This window comes from Myxocyprinus asiaticus, chromosome 21 (genome assembly GCF_019703515.2).
Source record: "Myxocyprinus asiaticus isolate MX2 ecotype Aquarium Trade chromosome 21, UBuf_Myxa_2, whole genome shotgun sequence".
Taxonomy (NCBI): Eukaryota; Metazoa; Chordata; class Actinopteri; order Cypriniformes; family Catostomidae; genus Myxocyprinus; species Myxocyprinus asiaticus.
In genome coordinates this window covers 4,814,958-4,842,741 of record NC_059364.1, presented here as the reverse complement: position 1 = coordinate 4,842,741, position 27,784 = coordinate 4,814,958, and the positions used below count along the sequence as shown (strand labels likewise).

At 37.1% G+C, this 27,784-nt stretch overlaps 1 protein-coding gene across 3 annotated transcripts in view; it reads left to right on the top strand.

Moving 5' to 3' along the window:
- LOC127411911 (anaphase-promoting complex subunit 1-like) overlaps positions 1-27,784 on the top strand; it is a 97,970-nt gene that overhangs the window by 38,984 nt on the left and 31,202 nt on the right. For all 3 annotated transcript variants that reach the window (XM_051647805.1, XM_051647804.1, XM_051647806.1), the window contains exons 20-31: positions 688-779; positions 2,059-2,207; positions 6,756-6,834; positions 11,694-11,730; positions 11,846-11,919; positions 14,051-14,229; positions 15,376-15,602; positions 17,821-17,939; positions 19,048-19,319; positions 24,555-24,789; positions 26,192-26,283; positions 26,899-27,033. In XM_051647805.1, the coding sequence (XP_051503765.1) occupies positions 688-779; positions 2,059-2,207; positions 6,756-6,834; positions 11,694-11,730; positions 11,846-11,919; positions 14,051-14,229; positions 15,376-15,602; positions 17,821-17,939; positions 19,048-19,319; positions 24,555-24,789; positions 26,192-26,283; positions 26,899-27,033 (1,690 nt within the window). The remainder of the gene's footprint in view (positions 1-687; positions 780-2,058; positions 2,208-6,755; positions 6,835-11,693; positions 11,731-11,845; positions 11,920-14,050; positions 14,230-15,375; positions 15,603-17,820; positions 17,940-19,047; positions 19,320-24,554; positions 24,790-26,191; positions 26,284-26,898; positions 27,034-27,784) is intronic.

Below are 27,784 nucleotides of genomic sequence, written 5' to 3'. Positions count from 1 at the left end.
ATTCCTTTAGGGGTAAAACTCTTTTAATGACGAGAAAATTACTTAGTGCACATACAATTTTACATTGACTGCGTTTACATGCAACACCAATAACAACCAAAAATCAGCTTCTAAAAAAAACAAAACATACAATAAAAGAAACCTGTGTTTACATAAGACTTGAAATCCTTGAGTTATTCTCTGCTTTTAATGTCAAAATGTAAACAGGCAAGCACACAACACTTGCATACATGGTAAGAATGCATGTAAAGCTGTTTACATATAGAGCAAAATCGGGATGATGGGCAAAAATCTACCCGTATCGGCCGTTTTTTGCTTAAATGGCTTATGACCTTATCCCTATAAAGGAAAACCGTTTAAGTTGTTTACATGACCACATTTACATGACTGCTTCTTATGCATAGATAGTGCATGTAAACTTTTACAATCAACAGAATATTGAATATATTGTAAATATTCGATATATCCCTCGTTAGCATTGGTAATGAGACTTAATAAAGGTCTGTTTTTAGGTTTACAGCCACCGGATGCAGATCTTTGCAGTCTACCCCATTAATCAGTGCTGTGCTAAACTCTGTGCTGTATGAGTCATGATCTAGTTCGAGTCTGACACCAGTATTAGTGTATAAATCGAGCGCCTGACGACTCCTTTACCTGCAAACTGTTTTTTTCCTCTCATTTCATTAGGGACCTGCGGCTGGACGATTACATTGATCTGTACTGGCGCGATTACCCCTCATTCATCAAAACGTTCAAGGAGGCCTGCGTGATTGATCAAGGTACGAGGCCGATCAATGCGGTCAGGGGCCCCTCATTAGCAGCTAAAGGCATTTCTATTAATTTACCAGACAATGCTGGCTTGTTAGGGGGTGCAACACTAGATGTGCTGGTGGCCATGCTCAAGGTTTGATTGACAGGATTTGTTACCATGGGAACCATTTTAAGTTACTTGATTAGTTGTATATGTGGGAAGTTGACAAATTACATGGACTTCTATTGAGACTGGTCACCATTTCTTTTAAGTTTTTCGCTATTTTTAATCTCCTTATTGCTTCACCTAATTAGTCTTGTGGTGTGACTAAATGAATTATTAAAAGTTAAAATATTTCATGTTTCTCACATGATGAACTTTCTTAGTACACATTTCTTGCCTTATTGTGCATGACTTATGTGCATGCATGTTATTCCAAATAATAATTTTTAATATTTCATCAAAATGTATTATCATGCTCCGCATCTGAAATGTTATTTATTTTTGGCTGACATCACCAAGCCCATGCAGGCTATTTGATAGTGTTAACAAATAGCTATTTAGACATTGTTTTAGCAAACTCACATTAAGGACTGGCCATCATAATCATAACGATCCAATCAATTGATTAAAATTAGGGCTGGGTCTCTCTCCTTTTGTTTTGATTTTGACTGTGGTTCAGATGATGGTGAGTGAGTGTTTTCAGGCGATATGAAGAGATACGGCAGCTTGCCCATATCTCTCCCACACCTGACTCACTGCTTGCAGGGGAAGACTCCATTCTCTGCAGTCCGTACAGTAAAACCGCTCCAGTGTTTATTGTACCCGGGACAGGCGTTGCTTGTAATATGCGTGCAGTGCTCCACACAATCAGTTTCTGTGCTAGGATCTGCAGTCGAGTCGGGTGTGAAATGTATATATACCAGTTTTAGCCACAGGAAGTGAGGAAAAACATTAGTAAAGTTTCAGGAAGTAAAAAAAGCGCATACTGCATTCATTTGTGTTAAACAGTCAGCTATTAATTGCAGAAGTTAATGCGTTAAATTTCCCAGCCCTAATTAAAATCAATTTTCTCATTAAAGTGATTCTATTAAAATCAAGTTCCAGCCTGCCTTTCATTTTCTGTTTCACTCAGCTATACATCACTTAATGAAAGTCAAATGGAATGTTTAATGTTTAAAAAGTTGCTTGTGTAATTCTAAAACAATTAGATAAATGTTGTTTAAAATAGTTTGGAAATAATATAGTCACACCACAGGAAACCACTGTCACTTCTGTTATATGACATGTCAACTGTCCATGTTCAGATCAGATGGATTTGATGACTTGGCCGGTATTCCTGAATGGAGAGGCACCATGTGTGTTCGACTGGCTCAGTCGTTGTCTGAGAGGGCAAGATGTGGCTCCTTTTCCCTACCTGCCCAGCATCTGTGAGAGAACAAAGCTACTGGTGCTGGTAAGGACAAAATGAATTATTTTAATGGATGTATTTGTAAGTCTGGTTCAGACGACTCAATGGCCATGTGCACACTGCAGCTAAATATGGATGCCACTCCTCTTTTGTGTGCTTGATCCTGTTCTGTACACTAGGGTTAAGCGATGTATTGAATATGCACAATATACCGTAATTACAATGATTGTCATGAACGAATGTCGCAATGATTTTAATGCACTTTTATTCTTCCATTTATTTCATTAAACTGGTTTCACAATCCTTCAGAGCTGCACAATTAATCAGAATAACATCGGAATCGCAATATTGTCTCATGTGATTATTAAACCACAAAAAGCTCAGATTGAATTGATACAAGATCTGTGTGTGCTTCAGAGTGAATGGTGGACGCTCTGTTCTGCATGAGTGTGCGGGGCTCATAATACACTGTTTTCAGCATTCTCGGTGCGTTTTGTGTGCATTATGAAAGCAAATTGCTGCAGTTCATACATTTGTGCACGTCCACAACCTTTGTAAACGCTACAGGTTATTATACAAATCTAAAAATGTGACACAGTAACCACATTTACATGCACTTATGAAAACAGTTTATTGCAGGGTTTTTGCAGAAAGCGGCTTTCTGAAATGTCATGTAAACAAGAATGCCGATTTCCTTACGCCGTTTAAAGGATTAAGAGAAAGCAGTTTAACACACCTTGGTTTTCTCTGGAGAAAGCTGCTTATGTGTCTATGGAAACAAGAAGCCAACAAAACATTTCTGGGAATACAGTGGGAAAAGCAAATACACCATAAAATATACCCATTCATAAACACCACTGTAAAATGTCTATGGTCCCTCACGTTCGTGTAGATGTGTTGGTACATTGAGGGAATCCCAGAGTTTTACGTAAAGGGAAACTCCACTATTGTTACACAAAAAGGGGGAGATGAGAGTATTTTACCAGGTTTTTGTTTATTTTCCACCGAAATAAAGGCTCCAGGTGAAGGTGAAGTAAATTCGACATGTGTGTGTGTGTGTGTGTGTGTGTGTGTGTATATATATATATATATATACACACGCAGAACATTAGGGTATTTTTGGATAAAACAAATCTAATCCTAAAAAATAATAATAGTAGTTTAGCATTATATTATTAGAATAAACTTGACTGAGTCCAACAATAATAATTCTATATTATAATAATATTCAACTGGGTTTCAAAATATTTGTGAAGTTGTATATTGGTGCTTATGTGACAGTTATTTAATACAAGTCTTACTTGTGTTCATTTTGTGAAAGACATGCCTTCATTATTTTTAACTAGATTTTTAATTCATACATCAAACATTTCGATTCTGCTTGGCTGCAATGGCTGTTTAGTAGAAATGATGGATCCTCTAATTTTTTTTAAATTTTTTTTTATTTTATTTTTTTTTTTGAGAAATATCAAGAGAGAATTTTTGCAGCCATATCACCCAGCCCTACTGTACATACTGAATTGACCAATCGTATTCACTCCTATCATTCACTGCATTTTCATTAAGTCCACATAGTTTGTACAAAAACCATATTAAAATCGTGATTTCCATCGTGATTTCCATGATCTTAAAAAGTCATGGAGACATTTTTCTAGTTTTCCTGCATTTAACTAGTTGTCACTCCCAAAACTTTGCAGTGTGTGTGACCAGTCAGTCCTCTTAGGGTTCCAGAATGCCCAACAGGGGGCGCAGAGGAGCTGGGTCTCATGCCCTTAACTCACACATGTTCTGTGCAAATGTCAAGCAGTTAGATGGCAGAGTGCTGCAAGCTAATCATAATGACATTTTACGAGCACTGAGTCCTCCCTGGGCGTTCTCGACGTCCTGTGAGTGTGTACGAGAGATGCCCCACCTTAATTAATTCATGAAAGTGCAGGGCTGAATCATTCGTAAGGTTGCTGGGAGGGGTCACGGGTGCAGTATATGGGTGTGTATGTGTTTGTGTACTTCTTCCATCAGACCCAGCAAAATGACGCACAACCCCACGGTGCTGACAACCTGTTACGCAATTATGGACTGTGTTTACCCCACTGTCCCTTAGATTAGAGTCCAGAACATTAGAGCATCCATTTAACCCTCTCTCTCTCTCTCTCCATGTCTCATACACTAACACTCCCCCCTCGCCCCCACCCACCCTGTCTCTCACTCTGCCTGTCTTTGACTTTTTCAAACCTTTTCCTTCTCTCTGATATTTAATAGTGTTTGCTAAGGCAAGCATCTCTAATATTACTGTTCATGCTTGGGATTAGGGATTTGAACAGACCTTTATTTCTAAGTATTAAACTTTGGCATGTATTTCGTCCATCATTGTGTGTGCTACAGAGATAAATGATTCTTCAAATCATGTGACTTGTTTAGGGGTGTGATGTTACTTCTTTAAGTGATCAGACTTACAATGTAAAGACTTTGATGTAAATACATCAGGTATTAATGCTACCGTCACGTCCTGATGGTATTACTGTTATAACCACGAGATGACAACTTTGACAACTTCGTCAGACTCAGAAATAATTAATTTCTGTGGTAACGCTTGTAATGGCAAAATGGATACATGTGTAAATCACTGCATGAATTCATAACTTCACCTCTATGCACCGATGAGCCAAAACAGTATGACCACTCACAGGAAGCAAATAACGTTGATCATCTCCTAACGAGGCCACATGTCAAGGTCTCGGTAGATTAGATGGTAAGCGAACAATCAGTAATCGTAGTCAACATGGTGAATGCAGGAGAAATGGGCAGGAGTAAAGACCTGAGCGACTTTGACGGGACAAATTGTTATGGCCAGACGACTGGGTCAGAGCATCTCTGAAACGGCAAGGCTTGTGGGATGCTCCCAGTTAGCAGTGGTGAGTACCTACCGACAGTGGTCCGAAGAGGAACAAACCACAAACCTGCGACAGGGTGTTGGGCGCCCAAGGCTCTACTGTGGCACAAGTCACAGAAAATTTTAATGATGGTTACGAAAGGAATGTATCACAACACACAGTGCATCGCACCCTGCTGCGTATGGGGCTGCGGAGCCGCAGACCGGTCAGATTGCCAACGATGACCCCTGTCCACTGTTGAAAGCGCCTACAATGGGCAAGCGAGGGTCAGAACTGGACATTGGAGCAGTGGAAGAAGGTCGCCTGGTCTGATGAGTCCCATTTTCTTTTACATCACATGGACGGCTGTGTAGTAGGCACCGTTTACCTGGGGAAGTGATGGTACCAGGATGCACTATGGGAAGACGACAAGCTGGTGGAGGGAGTGTGATGCTCTGGGCAGTCTAACCGCTGTGTCTGCTGCCATTTCAGTCAAGTTCAAGCTTCAATAGAATTCAAAGTTTGCAACTTGTAATTAGGAGTTCAACAAAGACTTGAACATTTTTTTAACAAGTGGGAATTTCTAAATTACTGTATTTCTTAGGGTTGTGAAGGATTCATTGATAAATCGAGTACTAATTCTGCAACAGCTATTCAACTATTAAAAACACTGCTCGAATTTCTCAAAATGATTTTCTTCTGCACATTTGACTGAATTATAAAGTTGAATTACTGTACTTTCCATTTGGATCTGCACTGGCAGAGCACATTTTCTAAAAAGCCAACTTTCACTACTTTTTTCAGTATTTTTTTTTTAGAACTTGAGAAACAGTTTATAAATGTGTATTACCCCAATGCCGTCGGTATTGGTTTCAATATAAGCTCCGGGTGAGTGCAAATGTTTTTTACTGTTATTTTTAGATCTTTTTATTTGTTGTCAATGCAAATTGTTCATTTCATTTATTCCCAAAAGAATAGTATGAAGAAGTTAGCTAATTGTAAAACCATTCTTGGTAACTTCTGTGAATAAAACTAAAAATATTTACAAGTCATAATATTTTTAACTTGCATTTTAATTTACAAGTAATCGATTACTCAGTAATCTACAGTACAGTAATTCTGACATGACATGAACTGATCTCTCAGGTGATCTGATCGCAAGTTGACAGCGTTAGTAAATATAGGCGTAAACGGGGTCTAAAATGTTTTGTTATAGAATCACAAAAACCACATTTGGAAGTAGGCAGAAATGCATCTGAGGAGGGACCCAAGCCAAAGTCAAACAGATTTGAGGTTGGGCTCATTTGACTTAGACCATAAGCAATTGCACAGAAACGCCCTTGCAACCACCCACAACAACACCCTAGCATTGCAACGATTTTGCACAGGCAAACACCTCTCGCATTTTAAACATCTTGCCACTAAACCATCTTCCTGCATAATATCTCTGCTGCTGTTGAAATTCATGTTCTAAATGAGCCGTGCGCTCCAGAGGCATCATATTACCTGTGTGCTGCTGTTATGATGTGTGCAGTCATGCATGTGGTTGATGACTACATTCCTGCATCACGTCACAATGAAACATGTTAATTCTCCCCACACATGACAGCAGTAAACCCAAACCACACAGGTGCTGTCCCAAGGCTAATTTTTTAAATTGTCCACTTTCTCTCTCGCTCTCTCTCTCTCTCTCTCTCTCTCTCTCTCTCTGTCTGTGTCTCAGAGCTATGCCCTGTACGTGGTGGGAGATGAGGACGCGATCTCGACTAACATCGCGAAGTACCTCTCCAGACTGTCAGCAGGTGGGCTCGCTGAGATTGGATGCTTTAGTTTGTATGTGTACGATCAGAGGCTTATGAGGCGGTCTTTACAATCCTCAGACCTAATTACCGATATGTTCACACTAGAATGTTAAATACTTTAAATCAAGCATACAAAATTGTAATATGTAAATTATAAAAACAGTTTAAGTACATTTAAATGGGGAAAAAAATAAGCCATGATATTATCTGCTTCTAATATCACCCCTCATATCAGATACAGATCAGGGTTATTATAGTTTAGAATTTTTAATGTAGTTTTTATTTCCGTTTTAGGTCACATTTTAAAAAAGGTGTCTAACTGCTATGTACCAACATTAAAGTAGTCAAGTCAAGGCATTTTTATTTGTATAGTGCTTTTCACAACACACATCGTTTCAAAGCAGCTTTACAGGAAATCATGCTTTAACAGAAAATTAAACTGTAATATCTATAAAGTCTTCATTGTGTAATTGTAAATTGTGTATAAAAATAAATAATTAAATAGTTAAATAATAATTGGTTTTAGAAACCCCGAAGCTGACTGTGGCAAGGAACACAAAACTCCATAAGATGTTGGTTAATGGAGAAAAATAACCTTGGGGGAAACCAGGCTCACTGGGGGGGCCAGTTCCCCTCTGGCTAACATCATGAATATAATGCCAATATTACTTATGTATAGTGCAAGTCATGGTTTAAAATGAGTAAACTAAGTAAGTGTTGAGGGTCAGTATTTAAACAAAGATTTAGTATGAACTGTAAGATTAATGACTAATGTCTTTGAAGTTCATCCTGGATTAACTGCAGAAGTTCATATAGATGCATTGTCCTTTGTTAGTTGGCTGATGAAGGCTTTACATACAATAAAACACATACAATACAATGTATTTATTGTGTAACTACATGTTGTTCTGCAAAATCACAGGATTCACATTTGTTGCTACTGAGGTTGAGTTACGCGTAGGTTTAGGAGTAGGGTTAGGGTTTAGATTATAGGGTTTAGGGTTAGGGGTCAGGTTAACAGTGTAATTACAGATGTAATTAAATTAGGGCTGCAACAACTAATCAATCAAATATGTAGTTGTTAAAATCATCGACAATTAATTTAATGATCGATTAGTTGGATATATGCGGCGAGCACGGATAAGCTCCGTCAATGCTGTCACTTTACAGCCCAGTGAAAAAATGTGTGGCATGATGAAACTCATTTGAAAAATGGAGACAAATTGAAGCAGAAAAAACATGACCCAAGATGTCCAGCGCACGAGAGCACTTTATAAACTCTTTGAAGAATATCGTAATAAGCATATAGTTTAATGTGGACAGGGTGCTGCGTCAGTTGTGTTGACAGAGTGCATGTGCTCTTTGATGCTGAGAGTTTTTCTCTCAAGCGCATACCTTACATTTGACTATTTTCTTCGTTTTATAATGTATACATGTTATGAATTCAAAATCAGGCACATATTTCCATGTGTTTCGCAAAAGTGTTTGTCTTTACCACAAGCGAGTCTCCATTAAACCATCTAGTTTAATGCAAGCGAGCGTGAGCACATCCACGTCAATCAACCCGATCGCAATGGAGAAAGGGAGCGCAATCATTTTGATGAAACTCGTGCAACATCATACCATGTTTTCAGTTTCTGTGTAATCAGTTGTGCATCTTTCATGACTGTCGCACTGTTGTCATAGAGGTCAAAGTGTGATGGTTTTTTAAGTGTTTTAGATCATTTCTCATCATGAGCTCCGCCGGGATGAGACTTTTCAGCACAAGAGTGAATCTGATGGTTTTACTATATAATGTTAAGGGTCCTAATATTTGATAGTCCTGATATTTCCAAATGTAATGTCTGGTTTCACCAGTAAATGTATACTATGGCAAATATTATTTTACTAGATAAGCATATACTACCATTCAACATTTATTTTTTATTTTAGAAACATGTAATCATGAAGTGAAAATGCTATTTTAAAACTTCCAATATTCATTTAAAATGCTTAATGTATGTAATCATTGACTGTATACAAGCATATGTAACGAACATAATTATGTATTTTTCAGCTGGGCAGAATTATTAATATTTCTATTCTGCTGTCACCATTGCCCTCTGTTAGGCTTTTTTTTTGTCCCACTCCATCCCTGTTGGATCATTTTACTCTTTAATGAACAGTACTTTTTAAGTTTTACAAGTAAAGGAACTGTTTCGCATATGTCCTGAAAGTAATAATAATAATTAGAAATTCAAACTTAACTGTGATTCAGGCTTTGTTCAAAGTTTTGTGAGTGTAGAATTGTGAATTCAGTAAATCAGACCAAATCCTTACACTTTTAATCATTTCTGTTAAAAAAAAAAAAAAACCCCGCACATTTTAATAAAAAACAGGAAATAAAATGGTTATTTATCCGATTAATTGATTAATAAATAAAAAAAAATAGTCAAAGATTAATCGATTATAAAAATAATCGTTAGTTGCTAAATTAAATGCATGTGCTTTAAATGTACTGTAAGTACAATGCAACAACATGTATCTACATAAGTACGTTGTATCAAACGCTTAAGTACATAGTAGTTAAAGACACCTAATATATTTTAAATTTGTCATTTCAATTTAGTTTTCATTAGTTTTTGCTCTGATTGCTAGTATTAATTTTTCATTATTTTGTTTTAGTATTTTAGGGCAACCAAAGTTTAATACATTAACTGAAATTATTTAAATATGTTCAACAGCATTGCATTTTTAATGGCATGTGTTATCACAATCTAATGGCAATTTCATGTTTCATGAAGGAATGTTGTAATGGTTTCATATGTTATATACTGTGTATCAAAACTAATATAATTAGAGGTCATTAGTTTTGGAGTCATCAAATAGTGTTTTAGTTTTGTTAATTATTTTTATTATTTTTTTTTTTTTAAATATGTTTGCTTTTTGATTTCATTTGTTTTAATTTGGGTTTTCGTTTATGATATTAACACTAATGCAAGTAGAGTATACGATATATTGTGCATCTCTAATACACTGCCTGGTCAAAAAAAAAAGTCACCGTTTGGATTTAAATAAGCAGATACTTAAGAGCCTATGATTGGATCATTATTGCATTGATTAATATGTTTCAGCTGGCAACAATTCTTTTAACCCTAACTGATGCAGTGTGTAGCTTTTCACTTCTTAAACAACCATGAAGATGGATGTCGGAAGACGTATCCCCTATCCCGTGGTCATGGAAAAGATGTTACTGTGTTTCAGAAGGGGCAAATTATTGGCCATGATCAAGCAAAGAAAACAACTAAGGAGATTACTGAAATCACTGGAATTGGGTTAAGAACTGTCTAACGCATTATTAAAACCTGGAAGGATAGTGGTGAACCGTCAGCTTCACGGAAGAAATGTGGTCGGAAACAAATCTTCACTAAAACGCTTGGTCACATCGTAAAAAATCGACAGTAGAACTCACACCTATGTTTAATAGTGAAAGTAAGAGCATTTCCACACGCACAATGCAACGAGAACTTACAGGATTGGGACTAAACCGCTGTGTGGCCACAAGAAAGCCACTTGTTAGTGAGGCTAATCGGAAAAAACGACTTCAGTTTGAAAGGGAGCGTAAAGATTGGACTGTGGTGCAATGGAAAAAGGTCATGTGGTCTGATGAGTCCAGATTTACCCTATTCCAATGCGATGGGCGCGTCAGGGTAAGAAGGGAAGCGCATGAAGTGATGCACCCGTCATGCATAGTGCCCACTGTACAAGCCTCTGGAGGCAGTGTTATGATCTGGGGTTGCTTCAATTGGTCAAGTCTAGGCTCAGCAACGCTATGCATCAATAAAATTAAATCAGCTGACTACCTGAATGTACTGAATGACCAGGTTATCCCATCAATGGATTTTTTCTTCTCTGATGGCACTGGCATATTCCAGAACGACAATGCCAAGATTCATCAGGCTCAAATTGTGAAAGAGTGGTTCAGGGAGCATGAGGAATCATTTTCACACATTAATTGGCCACTACAGAGTCCTGAACTTAACCCCATTGAAAGTCTTTGGGTTGTGCTGGAGAAGAACTTACGGAGTGGTTCGAATCTCCCGTCATCAATACAAGATCTCAGCCAAAAATGAATGCAAATCTGGATGGATGTCCAGAGTTGCATTAAAACGTTGCATAAGGTTGTCGAAACAATCCCACAAGGAATGCGAGCTGTAATCAAAGCTAATGGCTGTCCAACTAAATATTAGAGTATGCAACTTTTTTTGGCCAGGCATTGCATTAGAACTGTTTAATATATGCTGATAATTTCATTCCTGGGTAAATATCGGTAAACCTGTTAAGATCATGTCCAGATCGTATTTCAGCATAAAATAAGGAAAACAGAGAAAAACGAAATTTTGCAAAAAGACCATTTAGATTTTTTCCTTTGTCACATTTTCTTTTTTTTTTTGTAATGCAAAATATAATTTATAACTTATAATCAGGGATGCAAACTACTCACCTTTCAGCTAAAGTCACTTTTTCTGAAGCTAATTTGCCCAAATTGTTTGGTAAAGTTTTCTACATTTTCTTTATTAAAATGACTTGAAAGGGTTACTTTAAGCTTAAACACTTAAAGCTTTAAATACAATAGACAAATCAACTGCAAATATACATTTGGTACACCTGTAATGACTTTCTCACCTCTCATGAGTTTGCTTCCCTGTATTATAAGTTATTTATTTTGGAGTGAAATAAATCACATTTCTTCTTGGGTTTTACTCACCTGCTCATCAAATGACCAGCATATGTTACTTTTTTGGCTATGAATAGGTTTGTGCTGCTTCCTTTGTTTTTAATTGTATTAACCTTTACTGATTTGTTCTGTCTATTTGCAGGGCAAAAGAAAAACATCAGTGAACCTTTTCTAAGAAGGTACTCGTGGTTTATACAATGTCATGTGCTTTATTGTTGTTTACCTAGATAAGTCTTGGGTCATAAGTTCTAGTCAGCTGATTTTCTCTGTTTGATTGTCGGGTGTGTTCCACAGGGAGAGCAGTGTGAAGTCCGCTCCTTCATCCGGCTGTTTGGCTGAGAAACTGGTTGTGTGGTTGACCTCTGCAGGTCAGAGCAACTCAATAAACACAGTTCTTTCAACCTGCAAGCCGAGAAAAATGCTATCTACACAAGTACGCAAATGGCCTGTTATGCTTAACGTGCAGTCTTGCATTATTTTGGCATGATAAACCTCAAATGCCTGTGCCATTAAACCCGATGAGTTCTTTTTCAGGTAGCTAGTTCTATATTGTTATATGTCGTTTAACTAACTTGCTCAGCAAACTGTTGCTCTGCTATGACAATAGTTCACCTAAAAGAGAAAACTGATTATAGCGCCCCTAGTTGCAATGCTGAAAATGCATTTCGTACTTGCGTTGCGTTATGAAGAGAGTTTCGGCACATTTCAGAACTTAATAATGCATAAAATCAAGCTTACATAGCTAGAAGCGCCACTTGTGTAGAGTATGTTTGCTGGTTTGCTATCCTTCTAAATACACACAATTTCTATTGAGTTTAGCACAGTATTTACAGTGTATCCGGAAAGTATTCACAGCGCTTCACTTTTTCCACATTTTGTTATGTTACGGCCTTATTCCAAAATGGATTAAGTTCATTATTTTCCTCAAAATTCTACAAACAATACCCCATAATGACAACGTGAAAGAAGTTTGTTTGAAATCTTTGCAAATTTATTACAAATAAAAAACGAAAAAAATCACATAAGTATTCACAGCCTTTGCCATGACACTCAAAATTGAGCTCAGGTGCATCCTGTTTCCACTGATCATCCTTGAGATGTTTCTACAACTTGATTGGAGTCCACCTGTGGTAAATTCAGTTGATTGGACATGATTTGGAAAGGCACACACCTGTCTATATAAGGTCTCACAGTTAACAGTGCATGTCAGAGCACAAACCAAGCCATGAAGTCCAAGGAATTGTCTGTAGACCTCCGAGACAGGATTGTATCGAGGCACAGATCTGGGGAAGGGTACAGAAAAATTTCTGCAGCATTGAAGGTCCCAGTGAGCACAGTGGCCTCCATCATCCGTAAATGGAAGAAGTTTGGAACCACCAGGACTCTTACTAGAGCTGGCCACCTGGCCTAACTGAGCGATCGGGGGAGAAGGGCCTTAGTCAGGGAGGTGACCAAGAACCCGATGGTCACTCTGACAGAGCTCCAGCATTTCTCTGTGGAGAGAGGAGAACCTTCCAGAAGAACAACCATCTCTGCAGCACTCCACCAATCTGGCCTGTATGGTAGAGTGGCCAGACGGAAGCCACTCCTCGGTAAAAGGCACATGACAGCCTGCCTGGAGTTTGCCAAAAGGCACCTGAAGGACTCTCAGACCATGAGAAACAAAGATTGAACTCTTTGGCCTGAATGCCAAGCGTCATGTCTGGAGGAAACCAGGCACCGCTCATCACCTGGCCAATACCATCCCTACAGTGAAGCATGGTGGTGGCAGCATCATGCTGTGGGGATGTTTTTCAGCGGCAGGAACTGGGAGACTAGTCAGGATCGAGGGAAAGATGAATGCAGCAATGTACAGAGACATCCTTGATGAAAACCTGCTCCAGAGCGCCCTGGACCTCAGACTGGGGCGAAGGTTCATCTTCCAACAGGACAACGACCCTAAGCACACAGCCAAGATAACAAAGGTGTGGCTCCGAGACAACTCTGTGAATGTCCTTGAGTGGCCCAGCCAGAGCCCAGACTTGAACCCGATTGAACATCTCTGGAGAGATCTGAAAATGGCTGTGCACCGACACTCCCCATACAACCTGATTGAGCTTGAGAGGTCCTGCAAAGAAGAATGGGTGAAACTGCCCAAAAATAGGTGTGCCAAGCTTGTAGCATCATACTCAAAAAGACTTGAGGCTGTAATTGGTGCCAAAGGTGTTTCAACAAAGTATTGAGCAAAGGCTGTGAATACTTATGTACATGTGATTATTTTTCATTTTTTATTTTTAATAAATTTGCAAAGATTTCAAACAAACTTCTTTCACGTTGTCATTATGGGGTATTGTTTGTAGAATTTTGAGGAAAATAATGAATTTAATCCATTTTGGAATAAGGCTGTAACATAACAAAATGTGGAAAAAGTGAAGCGCTGTGAATACTTTCCGGATGCACTGTATGTGTCTAATAAGATCCTTTAGTGTTTGTTTCACATGTGCTTGATTCTTGCATCAGGATTTACATTAAAGGATCTGGAGTCAGTTCCATTTGGTGTGGCTCTGCCAATCAGAGATGCCATCTACCAGTGCAGAGAACACCCCTGCTCTGATTGGTCTGAGGAGGTCTGTGCTCTAATTGGACGACAGGACCTGACCAGGCAAGCTCACAAAGTGACCCTAGCCCATCGCAAATCGGTAAGAAAGTGAATGACATATGGAGTACAGTGTATGTGTAAACGTTTACAAGGGCGTAGCAATTGTGGTGTTCATGTGGAGCAAAAATAATTCATTTTAAAGGCTATAATTATAATGGCAAAATTCATTTCAGACTCCATTTAAGTTTATTTTCATGTATTTGTTTTGTTTTTTTAGGTAAAAGTCAAATATCTTATGTTGTCAAATTATAGAAAACATGAAATATAAATTTAAGATACATAACACTTTAAATATTGTAGCTGTTGCCAGTTTGGTTGTTTGTACATGACGTCAATAAGGTGAAGTGAAAAAAGTCAGAGGTTTCATAAAATTCTGAGTTTCCAGCTTGTTTGTTGAAGATGTCAATAATTTTTACTAGGATGCACCAATATGAATACATTTGTCCAATACCTATTTTAACAAGAAACTAGAAGCTGATACCGATATTTTGCCTCTTAATAGCATTATTTTATCATAAGATATTATGCATTTAAAAGCTATTTTATTGTTCTAACAATAAATAATTTCCATTGAACATGGATTGTATATGTTGAATGCATGACAGGCCCATATGAAATACAAGATTAAAAAAAAGATAAATATTTAAAAAAAGATGAAAGAATATGGTAACGATTGATGAAGGAATTTTCTTTAATTTTGCGCTTCTAAAAGATTTTGCACTTCTGTTATTGCAGTTCTAAACAATACAACTCTTATTGTATATACTGTATAACAATAGAACAATAGGACAATTAATTTTTGTTTATTTATCAAATTCATATTTTGCATTTGGCATGCTTTTTTGGATTTTTCTGATTTATTTTGGTAGGTATTTTTTTATATTACACACAGAAAACGTTTATAAACTTTATACAATGCAAAAATATTATGTAGTTAAGTATACATAAACCATCGGGTTTTCATATCTGTGTTTTCATGCTTATGATCAACATGCTGATTTTGTCTGTAATTCACAGATAAATATTGTTGGCTGATACATCCCTATTTTTTGCTAGTTGGGAACTTGTAATTACAGTAATTCTAACATGAATGCAGAAATTGAAATTTTCCTCACACAAGCAAGTATTTATCAAATGTATTTTTATTTAATTGTGTGGTGACATTAGACCTTTGTCTTTTCCCTAGACTGTAGGTTTGAACGTAATACTGGAGCCTCTAGTGACCAGCGAGGCCGATGAGGAAGAGGATGGTATGACTGACCTGCACCCGGAGGTGACTGGACTGATCTGGAGTCAGGACCTGAGGGTGCAGGAGGTCAGGCGTCTGCTTCAGAGCTCCAGACCTGTACGGGTCAATGTGCCCCACCTGCCTGAAGTCAGTGATCATGAGTACATCGAGGAGAAGGAGAACAAGTGAGTGACTCAGCTGTCCCTATTTATAGTGGTGGCAAGCCTTTTCAAGAGGTCTTTAAAGAACTAGTCTAGTTAGTCACTGAAGAAGAAATGCATTCGAGGGATGCTCGAGATGTAAAACAATTTATACCATGTTTAAAGTTGAAAGGGATAATTCACCTAAAAATGAAATTTCACTCAGTGTTTACTTTCCCTCATGATATCCCAGATGTGTATGACGTTTCTTCTGCAGAACACAAACAAAGATTTTTAGAAGAATATCTCAGCTCTGTAGGTCCATACAATGCAATGCATTAATTTATTTAAGAGGTCCTTCAAACTCCCTTCCTGTATTAATGAAACTCCTACATACCTTTGGGTCTTATTCATGTTATAAGTTAAATATACAAAATTATAATCCTCCATTAAATATTAAAAATGAATATAGTTTTGATTGGCAGAAAGAATCAATTAAATATCTTGGGGTTCACCTATGTAAAGATTTAAAAAACCTTAAGTCTGTCAATTATGATGCCTTGAACTCTAAATTAAAGGTAGATATAGCCAGATGGATTTTGGTTCCTTTTTTAAGTTTTGGTTCAAGAGTTGAGTCAGTAAAAATGAATATATTACCGAGAGTTTTGTATCTGTATCAGGCCTTACCTGTTGAGATTTCTAATAAGCAATTTGCAGAATGGGATAAACATATTTTGCATTATTTGTGGCAAGGTAGAAAACCTAGGATCAGATATAAAACACTTCAACTGCAAAAGTTTTTTTTTTTTTTTAATGCTGCACAGATAAGACATCTCCTATGTTGGTGTAACAATAAGTGTATGGCACGATGGAAAGATTTCAAGGTTTCATTAACTGATAATATACCAATTCAAGCAATGATAGCCGATAAAAAGTTAAGAGCACATTTGTTAGATAAATATAACCCTTGGATTAATCTATCTCTTAAAGTATGGGATGTTGTAGTAAAAAACATATGGTCTACAAGTCGAGGAAAAGTAGATAAGATGGTGTTCATATGACTCTAGATAATAATCTAGATAATAGATTTAAAATCTGGGTTACTAAGGGGTTTTCTGCTTATTGTACAGTTATGAGTGATGGTGAACTGCAAGATTATCAAACTCTCAAAAATAGTTTTGGATATGGAGATATTTACAAATGGCATTTATCAAAATAAATGCCATAGATAAAATAAGTAAAAATGCATTAATGAATGTGTTTTTTATGTCATACAAATCATGCCATGTAACAGAGTATTTCTAGGTCATATAAGAGTTTCAGATTAAGAATAAAATCTCAAAGTATATAAAAGAAAGGTGGGAGTTGAAAGGCAATATTATTTTATCTGATGAAGAGTCGGAAAACATGCGTAATACCATGGCAAAATGTAATTCGATATTTTATTACACCAGCCCAGAAAAAAAAAAAAATGGTTACAGCCTAAGACACCAACCATGCAAGAATTTGTAGAAGTTATGAATGATATTTTGGTAAAAGAAAAAGTTTTTTGTTTCTATAACTTTGCAACAAAAAATGTTTGATCAATATTGATCAACATGGATTGAATATATTACTCCTATTGATATATCATCTTTTTCTTTGTAAAATAAATAATATATTGTGAATTTTCTTTTATGAACGGAAAAGCAATGCTGAAATTTAAGATATGTTTTATTTACTGTATGCTATATGTTGTTATTTGACTTGGCTTTTCCAAACAAATAATAAAAAAAGTGAAGAAAAAAAAATGCACTGGAGTCTAATGGATTACTTTTTATACTGCATTTCTGTGCTTTTTGGAGCTTCAAAGTTTTGTTCACCAATCTTTGTTTGTGTTCTGCAGAAGAAAGTCATAATTATCATTATATACAATATACAAGTCATTATATACATTCCTTTATGGGAAAGAGTAAAACATTTGACATCTCTGTTGCTTAAAGTGAATTTTTGAGTTTCTTTTGTAATGCTGTGACGTGTTTGTAATACTAAAGCTGTCCACACTAATACGTTTTAGTTTGTAAATGCATTGGTTTTGCTTTGTTTACACTCATTCACACTCCTCCACTGAAATTGGTGACGAAAACAATGCCGTTTGGAAACTGAAAATGGATTCATGTAGATGTGGCCAAAGTCTGAAATACTGAATCTTAATGTGATAGCAAAGAAAACACAGCTTCTACATAAATAAATTCATGCTGTTCTCTTCTGGTTTTGGTTGCAGACTGCTGCAGTTGTGCCAGCGCACCATGTCTCTTCCAGTGGGCCGTGGACTCTTCACTTTATTCTCGTACCACCCTGTGCCAACCGAACCACTCCCTGTGCCCAAACTCAACCTGACTGGTACTCTTATAAACCACAGCCCCGGCTTTGAAGCTCCCTAATGAATAGCCTTTAAGAGCCAAACGTTTTTAAGAGCCCTCTTGAATTTGGTAGGGGTGTCCAATTGCCAACACGCAAACCTCAGACCATTCCCACCACAGAGCGCTATATCTCTCACTCTATCTTCAGCAATATCTTGGCAGTTAAAGATAAAATATATGCTCAAATTTATTAGTTCACTCTTTCTAGTGCTTAGATATTTTAGGCCAGGGTTGCAAAACATAATTAGTGGTGTTTGCTAAGGCAAGTATCACTATTGCTCATACTTAGGGTTAATGATTACCCTTACACATACATTTTTACTGTCAGACAAAGATATAACATTGTTTGTCTCATGCTAGAGTCCACTCCACTATCTCTGGAGCATTTTATTGTATTGTGGTTGTTGTAATTCCTTGAGGAAAATGTTTTGATTGTCTGACAGTTTTGAAAAGATTTTTAACAAAGTCAATAGCTCACCTTTTATTACATTTTATAACATGCTATATGATGTCATAAACCTCTTCCTATGTAGTTTAGTTGCTTCAGACAACTAAAAATCACCCCAGTTCTGCCTTCTTATGCCTTTCCAAACAGCTTTCCACTCCCAACTGTAAAACTTAGACTTAGCACTTTAAAATGTACCAATTTATAGTTTGAGGCGTGTTATTTTTGTTGAACTTAACTAGCTTCAATGCAGTGATTCAGTGGTTAAATTAATCGTTTACCTAAAAATGCTAATTCTGTCATTATATACTCATCCTCATTTCATTCCAAACCCGCAGCCATATATTATTTCGGAAGAACGCAAAATGAGAATTTAAAGAATCTTAATGCAGCTCTTTTTTTTTTTTTAATACATACAAAAACAGTTCAAGCTCCAAAAAGAACCCCACCAAAAGCTTAAAAAAAGCACCATGAATGTATTCCATATGAATTAAGCACTATATTCTAAGTCGTCGTCTTGTGTGAGAAATATACCAAAATTTAAGTCATTATTCACTGAAAATGTTACCCTCTGTTACTCGTAGTTTTCATTTTTGGATGAACTTTTCACTGAAACTGCCCTTTTATTTGTTTCCCCCCTCAGGCCGGGCTCCTCCCAGGAACACTACGGTGGATTTAAACAGCGGTAACATCGATGTGCCACCCAACATGACCAGCTGGCCGAGCTTCCATAATGGCGTGGCAGCCGGGCTCAAGATAGCTCCTGTCTCTCAGGTTGAATCCGCCTGGATTGCCTATAACAAACCAAAAAGTGCCGACCTGGCAAACGAGTACGCTGGTTTCCTCATGGCATTGGGTCTTAACGGACACCTCACCAAACTAGCAACACTTAACATCCATGACTACCTCACCAAGGTTAGTTAGCAGCTTCATTTTATATTGGAGCAGAGTGGAGCACGACAACATTTTAATTGTTGTCGTGATAAAAGCTGCAATATTGATTTCATATTCGTACGCTTGTGGAGCCGTGATGTAAATAGGTAGTTAATATAGATTTTAAGAGAATAGTTAAGAGCTACTTTTAGCCTTAAGATTTTTTGTGAATACAGGCCCTGAAGTAGGGCTTCACTAAAGATTGCCCAGGGAACGTATCTTATATAGCAACCGTCCACTAATGTGTGACTGATCCAAACGTTCATGTGTAGCTAACAGAATGATTCACCTTAGATTACGTGAGTCACCGACGCTTATCTATATGTGAGATCTAGATGAGAACTGGGCGTTTGCGAGGAATGTGTTAATTTTCGTGGTTATTCAGAGGGAAAAACCGAAACGAGCATTTAGCGTAACGGGTTTCAATGGAATATTTGTTAATAAAGTTGTTAATGAAAAATGTAATTGACTTCCCACTTGATGAAAATTGGACACAACGATGAATGGCCCTGCAGAGAAACACTTAAAGTTGGTTGAATTTCATTGTTAAAGGAATATTCCGGGTTCAGTACAAGTTAAGCTCAATCAGCAGCATTTGTGGCATAATGATGATTACCACAAAAATTAATTCTAACAATTGGCCCTACTCGATTCCTATTTAAGTGCCTCACTGTAACCCAGATTTTTTTTTAAAGAAAAGGTTGGACAAGACGAAATACATTTTTGTGGTAATCAACATTGTCACAAATGCTGTCCAAAAGCTTAACTTGTATTGAACTCGGAATATTACTTTAAGTTGAATATGGTGTTTCACCTAATTAGGAATGGAAACGATAACTCGAAAGTGACAATGATCGATCATGAAAACAACAATTGCGTGACAAAATGTTTTTGTTTTTTGGTGGTGGTGGTTATGGCATCATTTTAATTGGTCCTTTGCATTCCGATTCATCAGCAATTTGCAGCAACAGTATAATGCCCTACAAAGCCAACATGCAGTAACTATGCAAACACTGAAGAGCGAATTTACTAAACAGTTGTAGCATTTTTATTGTGCCACTATTCCCCTGAATCTGCGAAAAATGGCTTGATTTATTTAATAGTCCAGCCAGATGTGGTATATATACAGCTGAAGTCAGAAGTTTACATACACTTAGGTTGAAGTCATTAAAACACATTTTTTAACCACTCCACATCTTTAAAATTAGCAAACTGTAGTTTTGGCAAGTCCTTTAGGACATCAAGTAATTTTTCCAACAATTATTTACAGACAGAATGTTTCACTTTTAATAGACTATATCACAATTCCAGTGGGTCAGAAGTTTACATACACTAAGTTAACTGTGCCTTTAAGCAGCTTGGAAAATTCCATAAAATGATGTCAAGGCTTTAGGCAATTAGCCAATTAGCTTCTGATGGGCTAATTGGAGTCAGTTGGAGGTGTACCTGTGGATCTATTTTAAGGCCTACCTTCAAACTCGGTGCCTCTTTGCTTGACTTGTGGACCTTCACAAGTCCGGTTCATCATTGGAAGCAATTTTCAAATGCCTGAAGGTATCACGTTCATCTGTACAAACAACAGTATGCAAGTATAAAGACCATGGGACCATGCAGGCATCATACCACCCAGGAAGGAGACGCATTCTGTCTCCTAGAGATGAATGTAGTTTGGTGCGAAAAGTGCAAATCAATCCCAGAACAACAGCAAAGGACCTTGTGAAGATGCTGGAGGAAACTGGTAGACAAGTATCTATATCCACAGTAAAACAAGTCCTATATCGACATAACCTGAAATGCTGCTCAGCAAGGAACAGTAAATGGTCTGCACTTTTATAGCGCTTTTTTTAACCTTAGCATTTCCAAAGCGCTTTACACTGTGACTCATTCACCCATTCACGCACCCTGCTCCAAAACCTCTATAAAAAAGCCAGACTACAGTTTGCAAGTGCACATAGGGACAAAGATCTTACTTTTTGGAGAAATGTCATCTGCTCTGATGAAACAAAAATTGAACTGATTGGCCATAATGACCATTGTTATGTTTGGAGGAAAAAGGGTGAGGCTTGCAAGCCGAAGAACACCATCTCAACCGTGAAGCATGGGGGTGGCAGCATCATGTTGTGGGGGTGCTTTGCTGCAGGAGGGACTGGTGCACTTCACAAAATAGATGGCATCATGAGGGAGGAAAATTATGTGGATATATTTAAGCATAATCTCAAGACATCAGCCAGAAAGTTAAAGCTCGGTCGCAAATGAGTCTTTCAAATGGACAATGACCCCAAGCATACCTCCAAAGTTGTGGCAAAATGGCTTAAGGACAACAAAGTCAAGGTATTGGAGTGGCCATCACAAAGCCCTGACCTCAGTCCGATAGAAAATTTGTGGGCAGAACTAAAAATGCATGTTCGAGCAAGAAGGCCTACAAACCTGACTCAGTTACACCAGTTCTGTCTGGAGGAATAGGCCAATTTTTTTTTCTCCCAGTTTGGAATGCCCAATTCCCAATGCGCTCTAAGTCCTCGTGGTCGCGTAGTGATTCGCCTCAGTCCAGGTGGCGGAGGACGAATCCCAGTTGCCTCCGCGTCTGAGACAGTCAACCTGCGCATCTTATCACGTGGCTTGTTGAGCGCATTGCCATGGAGACATAGCGCGTGTGGAGGCTTCATGCCATCCACCGCGGCATCCGCGCTCAACTCACCACGTGCCCCACTGAGAACGAACCACATTATAGCAACCACGAGGATGTTACCCCATGTGACTCTACCCTCACTAGCAACCGGGCCAATTTGGTTGCTTAGGAGACCTGGCTGGAGTCAATCAGCACGCCCGGGGATTCGAACTAGTGAACTCCAGGGGTGGTAGCCAGCGTATTTTACCACTGAGCTACCCAGGCCCCCTAAAATAACTATTTTTATCACAACATTTTAAAAACAACATAATCATGGTTCATGACTATGTGAAAAAACACACAGACGTGATGCTTTGGCCAAAGACTTGCATCTGATGCATGTGTATATAAGCCAACTTTTAAAAATACAGTTTAGGCAAGCATGAATCTTTGACCTGGAGAGCTAAGAGGTTCTTCCTGAAAACCGAAACCATCTTCCTCCTCCCCCAGTTCTCTTATCTCTCCATTTTTAGCATTGGAGCTGTCAGGTTTGCAGGGTTTTTGGGGTTTTTGCTCTTATCCTGTTGTTTTTGTCACATGAAAGGCAAACGTAAAGCTCAGTTTCATTTTGACAGTTCACAGGGCAGTAACGCATGCTGATGTCTCTCATTTCCAGTCAGGCCAGGCTTTGTTGAGACTTTCTGTGGTCGCTGTGCGTATCTGTAATCTATAAGTTATATAGAGCCTTTAGCTAGCTTGGTATTTACACTGCCCGCTCCCACACTGAGACTTCTTTGGCGGAGCTTTCTAGTCTCTCATAGTATTCATGCCGTTTTAACAAGAATCTCCGAGAAAAACATCCTATTTTACTTCATACAAACACAGAGTTAATGAATTAGTGAATTTAATGAATGAATGAAGAATAGATGCAGGTCGCAATGCTTCAAGGTTTCAAGTGTGCTACCTTGTTGTCTGCATAGGGAGCATCCTTACTGAAGTGAAACCTCATATTGTCAGTGATTTGGAACACTCCATATAGGTAGCAACTCTGTGTCATTCAAAGGACATGGTAGACTTAATTGGCAATTGATTTCAGTAGAGTTTGGCTTTAGCATGATGCTAAGATAGCACTATGATACGCTAACAAGCAAAAACACATTGCGTACACAAATAATATTTCATTAGATTGAATGTTTTAACTCTTTTTACACTTCTATGGCTTTATCCGGCAACTTTTCATAATTTTTTTCCACTATAGCCATCACAATGCATAATTTCATAGTCTTTTCCATGAAGGATACATGCAGTGTTGGGAAGTAATGGACTACATGTAATCTGGATTATGCAATCAGATTACAAAAAAATAAAGTTCTTTTAATTAGTAGAGCTGTCAAAATTAATGCATTTACGCCTACGATTAATTTGTTTAACGCATTAATTTTTCTTAATCGCAATTAACGCCTGGAGTCATTACACTGGCGCACAACACACACAGCAGTGATTCAGTGATAAAATGATGGGGAAAGGAGCTCTTAATGCTATTTGTTGTACAAATTTTTCTGTATTTTTCAGCCTATGTAAGGCGCAGTTTAATTACCACAGAAGCAAGTCTTAACTATCACCAAAACTCAGAATGAGACATTTTTGTTTGCAAGCGCTTGTCATGTGGAGTTAAAAGTGGTGCTTGACGCTGACGCTGATGATTTGACGCAAATCATGAACGCGGCTGCACGATTGCTGTAACAAAGTGGATAGCCACAGTCTCCCGCTAGATTAATATTGTGGATGATGAGAGTTTAAGAGATTTAATGCCTAATGCAATGAAAATGCAATTTATGGGGGGACTAGTTCTTTCAATTAGTCAAACTCACACTTAGACTTTGGGAAATGTTTAATGTTACTTGAATAGGTGCTATTTTAGTGCATTTCTATCTTTATACTGATGAAGGCTTTGTTTGGAAAATGTTAAGCATTATATTGTTACATATTGTTTTTTTTTTTTCTTCTTTCCTAAGAAGTATATAAATGCATTTTGACAGAAAAGAAGTATATTTTGTCAAATTTCAGCACTTTCAAAATCTGCGATTTAATCGCGATTAACTACAAAAAATTATGCGATTAAACTCAATTACAAAATTTAATAGACTGACAGCACTGCTAATTAGATTACATTAAATTTTTACTACTTATATCAGTCTTGTGGCAAGTTAAATTGGTTTTGTTTTCTTACTTTCTAATGTTTAATTAATGTAAATTGGTACTAAATAAACATAAAAATTAGATTTTCATCATAAGCAGTAAGTACATAAGTAATCCAAAAGTAGTAAGATTTGATTACCTGAAGTATAACCAAAAAGATTATGATACTGATTACAGTTTTAATAATCAAATTTGTAATCTGTATCAGATTACATTTCAGAAGTAATCTACCCAACACTGGAAACAATCAGTGCTGCCTTAGAATTACAGTAGGCTAAAACAAGGTATTTTAGGATGTACCTTTTGAAATACCTATGATGCCATAAAATCCTGCTTACTTGGGCAGCACACTTGGTTTTGGAACGGAGCTATTATGAAATTCTAATCGTTGTTTATTTTGTCTCTTCCAGAGTCATGAGATGACAAGCATCGGGCTATTGCTGGGCGTTTCTGCCGCCAAACTGGGCACCATGGACATGTCCATCACACGTCTGCTAAGCATCCATATTCCTGCTCTGTTACCCCCCACCTCCACTGAGCTGGATGTACCGCATAGTGTGCAGGTGGCTGCTGTGGTCGGCATCGGTTTGGTTTACCAGGGTACCGGCCACCGGCACAACGCTGAGGTGCTGCTGGCAGAGATTGGTTAGTCTTCTCATTTGTTTAAAGGGATAGTTCACCCATAAATTCTATCATAATTTACTCATTTGTGTTGCTTTTCTTCTGTTGTACACAAAAAGCCTAATTTCTGCCTAACATCTCCTTTTATGTTCCATGGAAGAAAGAAAGTCATATGGGTTGGACAGAACGTTCTATTTTTGGGTGAAATGTTCCTTTAACCCTTTAAGCTCGAAAGGGCCTGCGAGACAAAAATAATTATCAAAATATTAATAACTACAGTCTTGACCAACACAAAATGGGTATTGTTTGAAAGCTTAGAAGCTGTACTTTCCAATGTATGCAGGCATTATTTCCAAAACTGAAAAAGTGCTTTGAAATTTGCAGACAAATCAGAAGTGTTTCATTTTGATAATTTATAAATAATTTTGCACTGCCCACATTATTGCAATCAGTAAAAAAACATCAGACTGATCAAACAGCCATATGTCATATGTTGTTGTTCTCAAAGAGGAGAATAAAGCCAGCTTATTTGTTTTACTCACAGACAAAAATATATTGAGTAATAGCTAAGCATATGTCTTTGACATTCGTGTTTCATATTTCGTTATATTTGGTGTTGCTTATAGGCCGCGTTTTCGCTTATTACTTGACGAAAAATAAACAAAACATAAAATATCACATACCATTACTTAGAGGAGGTGATTATCTTACAAGCCCACCCACAAAGTAATCAGATGCATAGATCATTAGATAAATCACATGAAGCACAATTTTACATATGGCCACCAGGAGATGGCGCCAAATACATGACACAGACTCAATGAGTCAAACGGCACTCATTCTGTGAAATCTCTTTACTATAATCATGTCTGCATGCTATGCAAACCTTTAGTCATTGTTGTGTTTGCATGTGTAATTCGTTCTTATGTACAATTATTATGTTTTGTTTGTTTGGAGATGTTTTTGGACACTGATAAATTCCTTTTGTAATGCTATAACTTTTGATTGCTTTGTCGTATCAACACAATTTTTCTCAGTTTCAGTTGACATGCTTGAGAACAAAACAAAAGCAGTTTTTCATAGCCACCTTATTTGCATTTAGAGATAAATAATGTCAAATCAGAAAAATACGGGGGGGAAAAGTAAATTTTTGGCTCTCACATGATTTTTTTTTTATAGCAGTTTCTTAGGCTGAGATTCTCAAAATGTATCAGAATCTATATCATAAAATTTTTTTAAAGTTTTCTTTACAACTAAATAAACACAACCCTCCTCGTTTTGTTTTTTCACGTTATAAGCCTTAATTTTGGGTATGCGACTGAAACAGGAACTCTTTAAAAACACCCTCAGAGCTTAAAGGGTTAACTGTGTAATACTGTACAGTATTGAGTCTGTAACAACTGTAAATGTGGGATTTGTTCTCAAGGACGTCCACCTGGTCCTGAGCTGGAGTACTGTACAGATAGAGAGTCCTACTCACTCGCAGCAGGGCTGGCACTTGGCATGGTCTGCCTTGGGGTGAGATTCTTAATGTTTCCTAAATTATATAAAAGACCTTGCATAGTCAGCAGTAACTGTTAACAATTTCACGCAAATACCTCTGTAAATGCCAGTGCTTGATAAAGCTGTGAGTTTAATTAAATAAGAAATTAATGTTTTTATATTTTTAAATATTTGCAGAAATGTATCCTGTAATCTGTACTGGATAAACACTGGAAAAGTTGTGGAAAAATAATTGAAATTCAGTGGTTCAAAAGGTGTGGGAACCTTGTGCATTTAACTATGTAAATCAGTAGGATATTTTCAAACTTTATTCTACATTTCTTAAGTATACATTTTTAAAAAGCAAAAACAGAACAGCCAGACTGGTTTGAACTGACAAAGTCTGCGGTAACTCAGATAACCACTCTGTACAATTGTGGTGAGAAGAATATCATCTCTGAATGCTATTCTGAGATGCGGGTTGGTTCTGTATTGGCAACATGTGGGAGACCTTCACAATATTAGGCAGGTGGTTTTAATGTTGTGGCTGATTGGTGTAGTCTGTGCTGTGTTGAGAGGTATTGTGTGTTCCTCTGAGAGGACAGAAGCAGAGTTATTCCCACATTGACACTGCTGTTTTGTTTACTGCAGCATGGCAGTAACCTGATTGGGATGACTGACCTGAACGTGCCTGAGCAGCTTTATCAGTATATGGTCGGTGGACATCACCGCACTCATGCTGGTACCAACAGAGAGAAGCACAAGTCTCCCAGCTACCAGATCAAGGTGGAGTCATCACATAACCATCAATATTCATCTGGAGCTTTAATGCCGCTCATGTGGTTGTGCTTTGCATTTTAAATAATTATCTCACAAAGTAATATGACCATATTTAACCACAAGATCAAAAGAACAAAATAAAAAAATTGTATTGTGAGTCATTGACAAATTAGGTTGTCTGAGGTGATTAAAATAAAAAGGTATTAAAATAGTTTTATTGCATCTTGAATACAGAAGTATATGCAACTTAATCATTAATTTAAAAAAAGTTTTCTAAAAAACAAATTCAAGGTAATTTTTTCATTTTATTATTATTTTATTTATTTTTTCATAATTTTTTTTTAAATTTTTATTATTATTTTTTTAAATATCATGACTTGAGTCTAAATATCAAGAAGTTTTCTCAGGGTTACACCAAATTACCTGAACAAATTGTGCCTTTTCATAAAAATGTCAAAATATTGATTTTTAATTATGACAAATTAAATTTTAAACATTACAAACTTTGATTTGAAGCAAAAAAAAATAAATTGAAAATCAGACAAAAAAAGAAAGTTACAAGACTGTGTACTTAACATCTTTAATCAGGGAATGAACTACAATCCCATCAATGCAAAGATTATTTATAATAATCTTTTATTATAAATATATATAATAAATAATATATAAAAAATAATTAAAGATTTTTCTGCACTACTCATGCCAACATTTTTCTTTTCAAGAATTTCAGCTTTTAATAAAATTTCTGGTAACACTT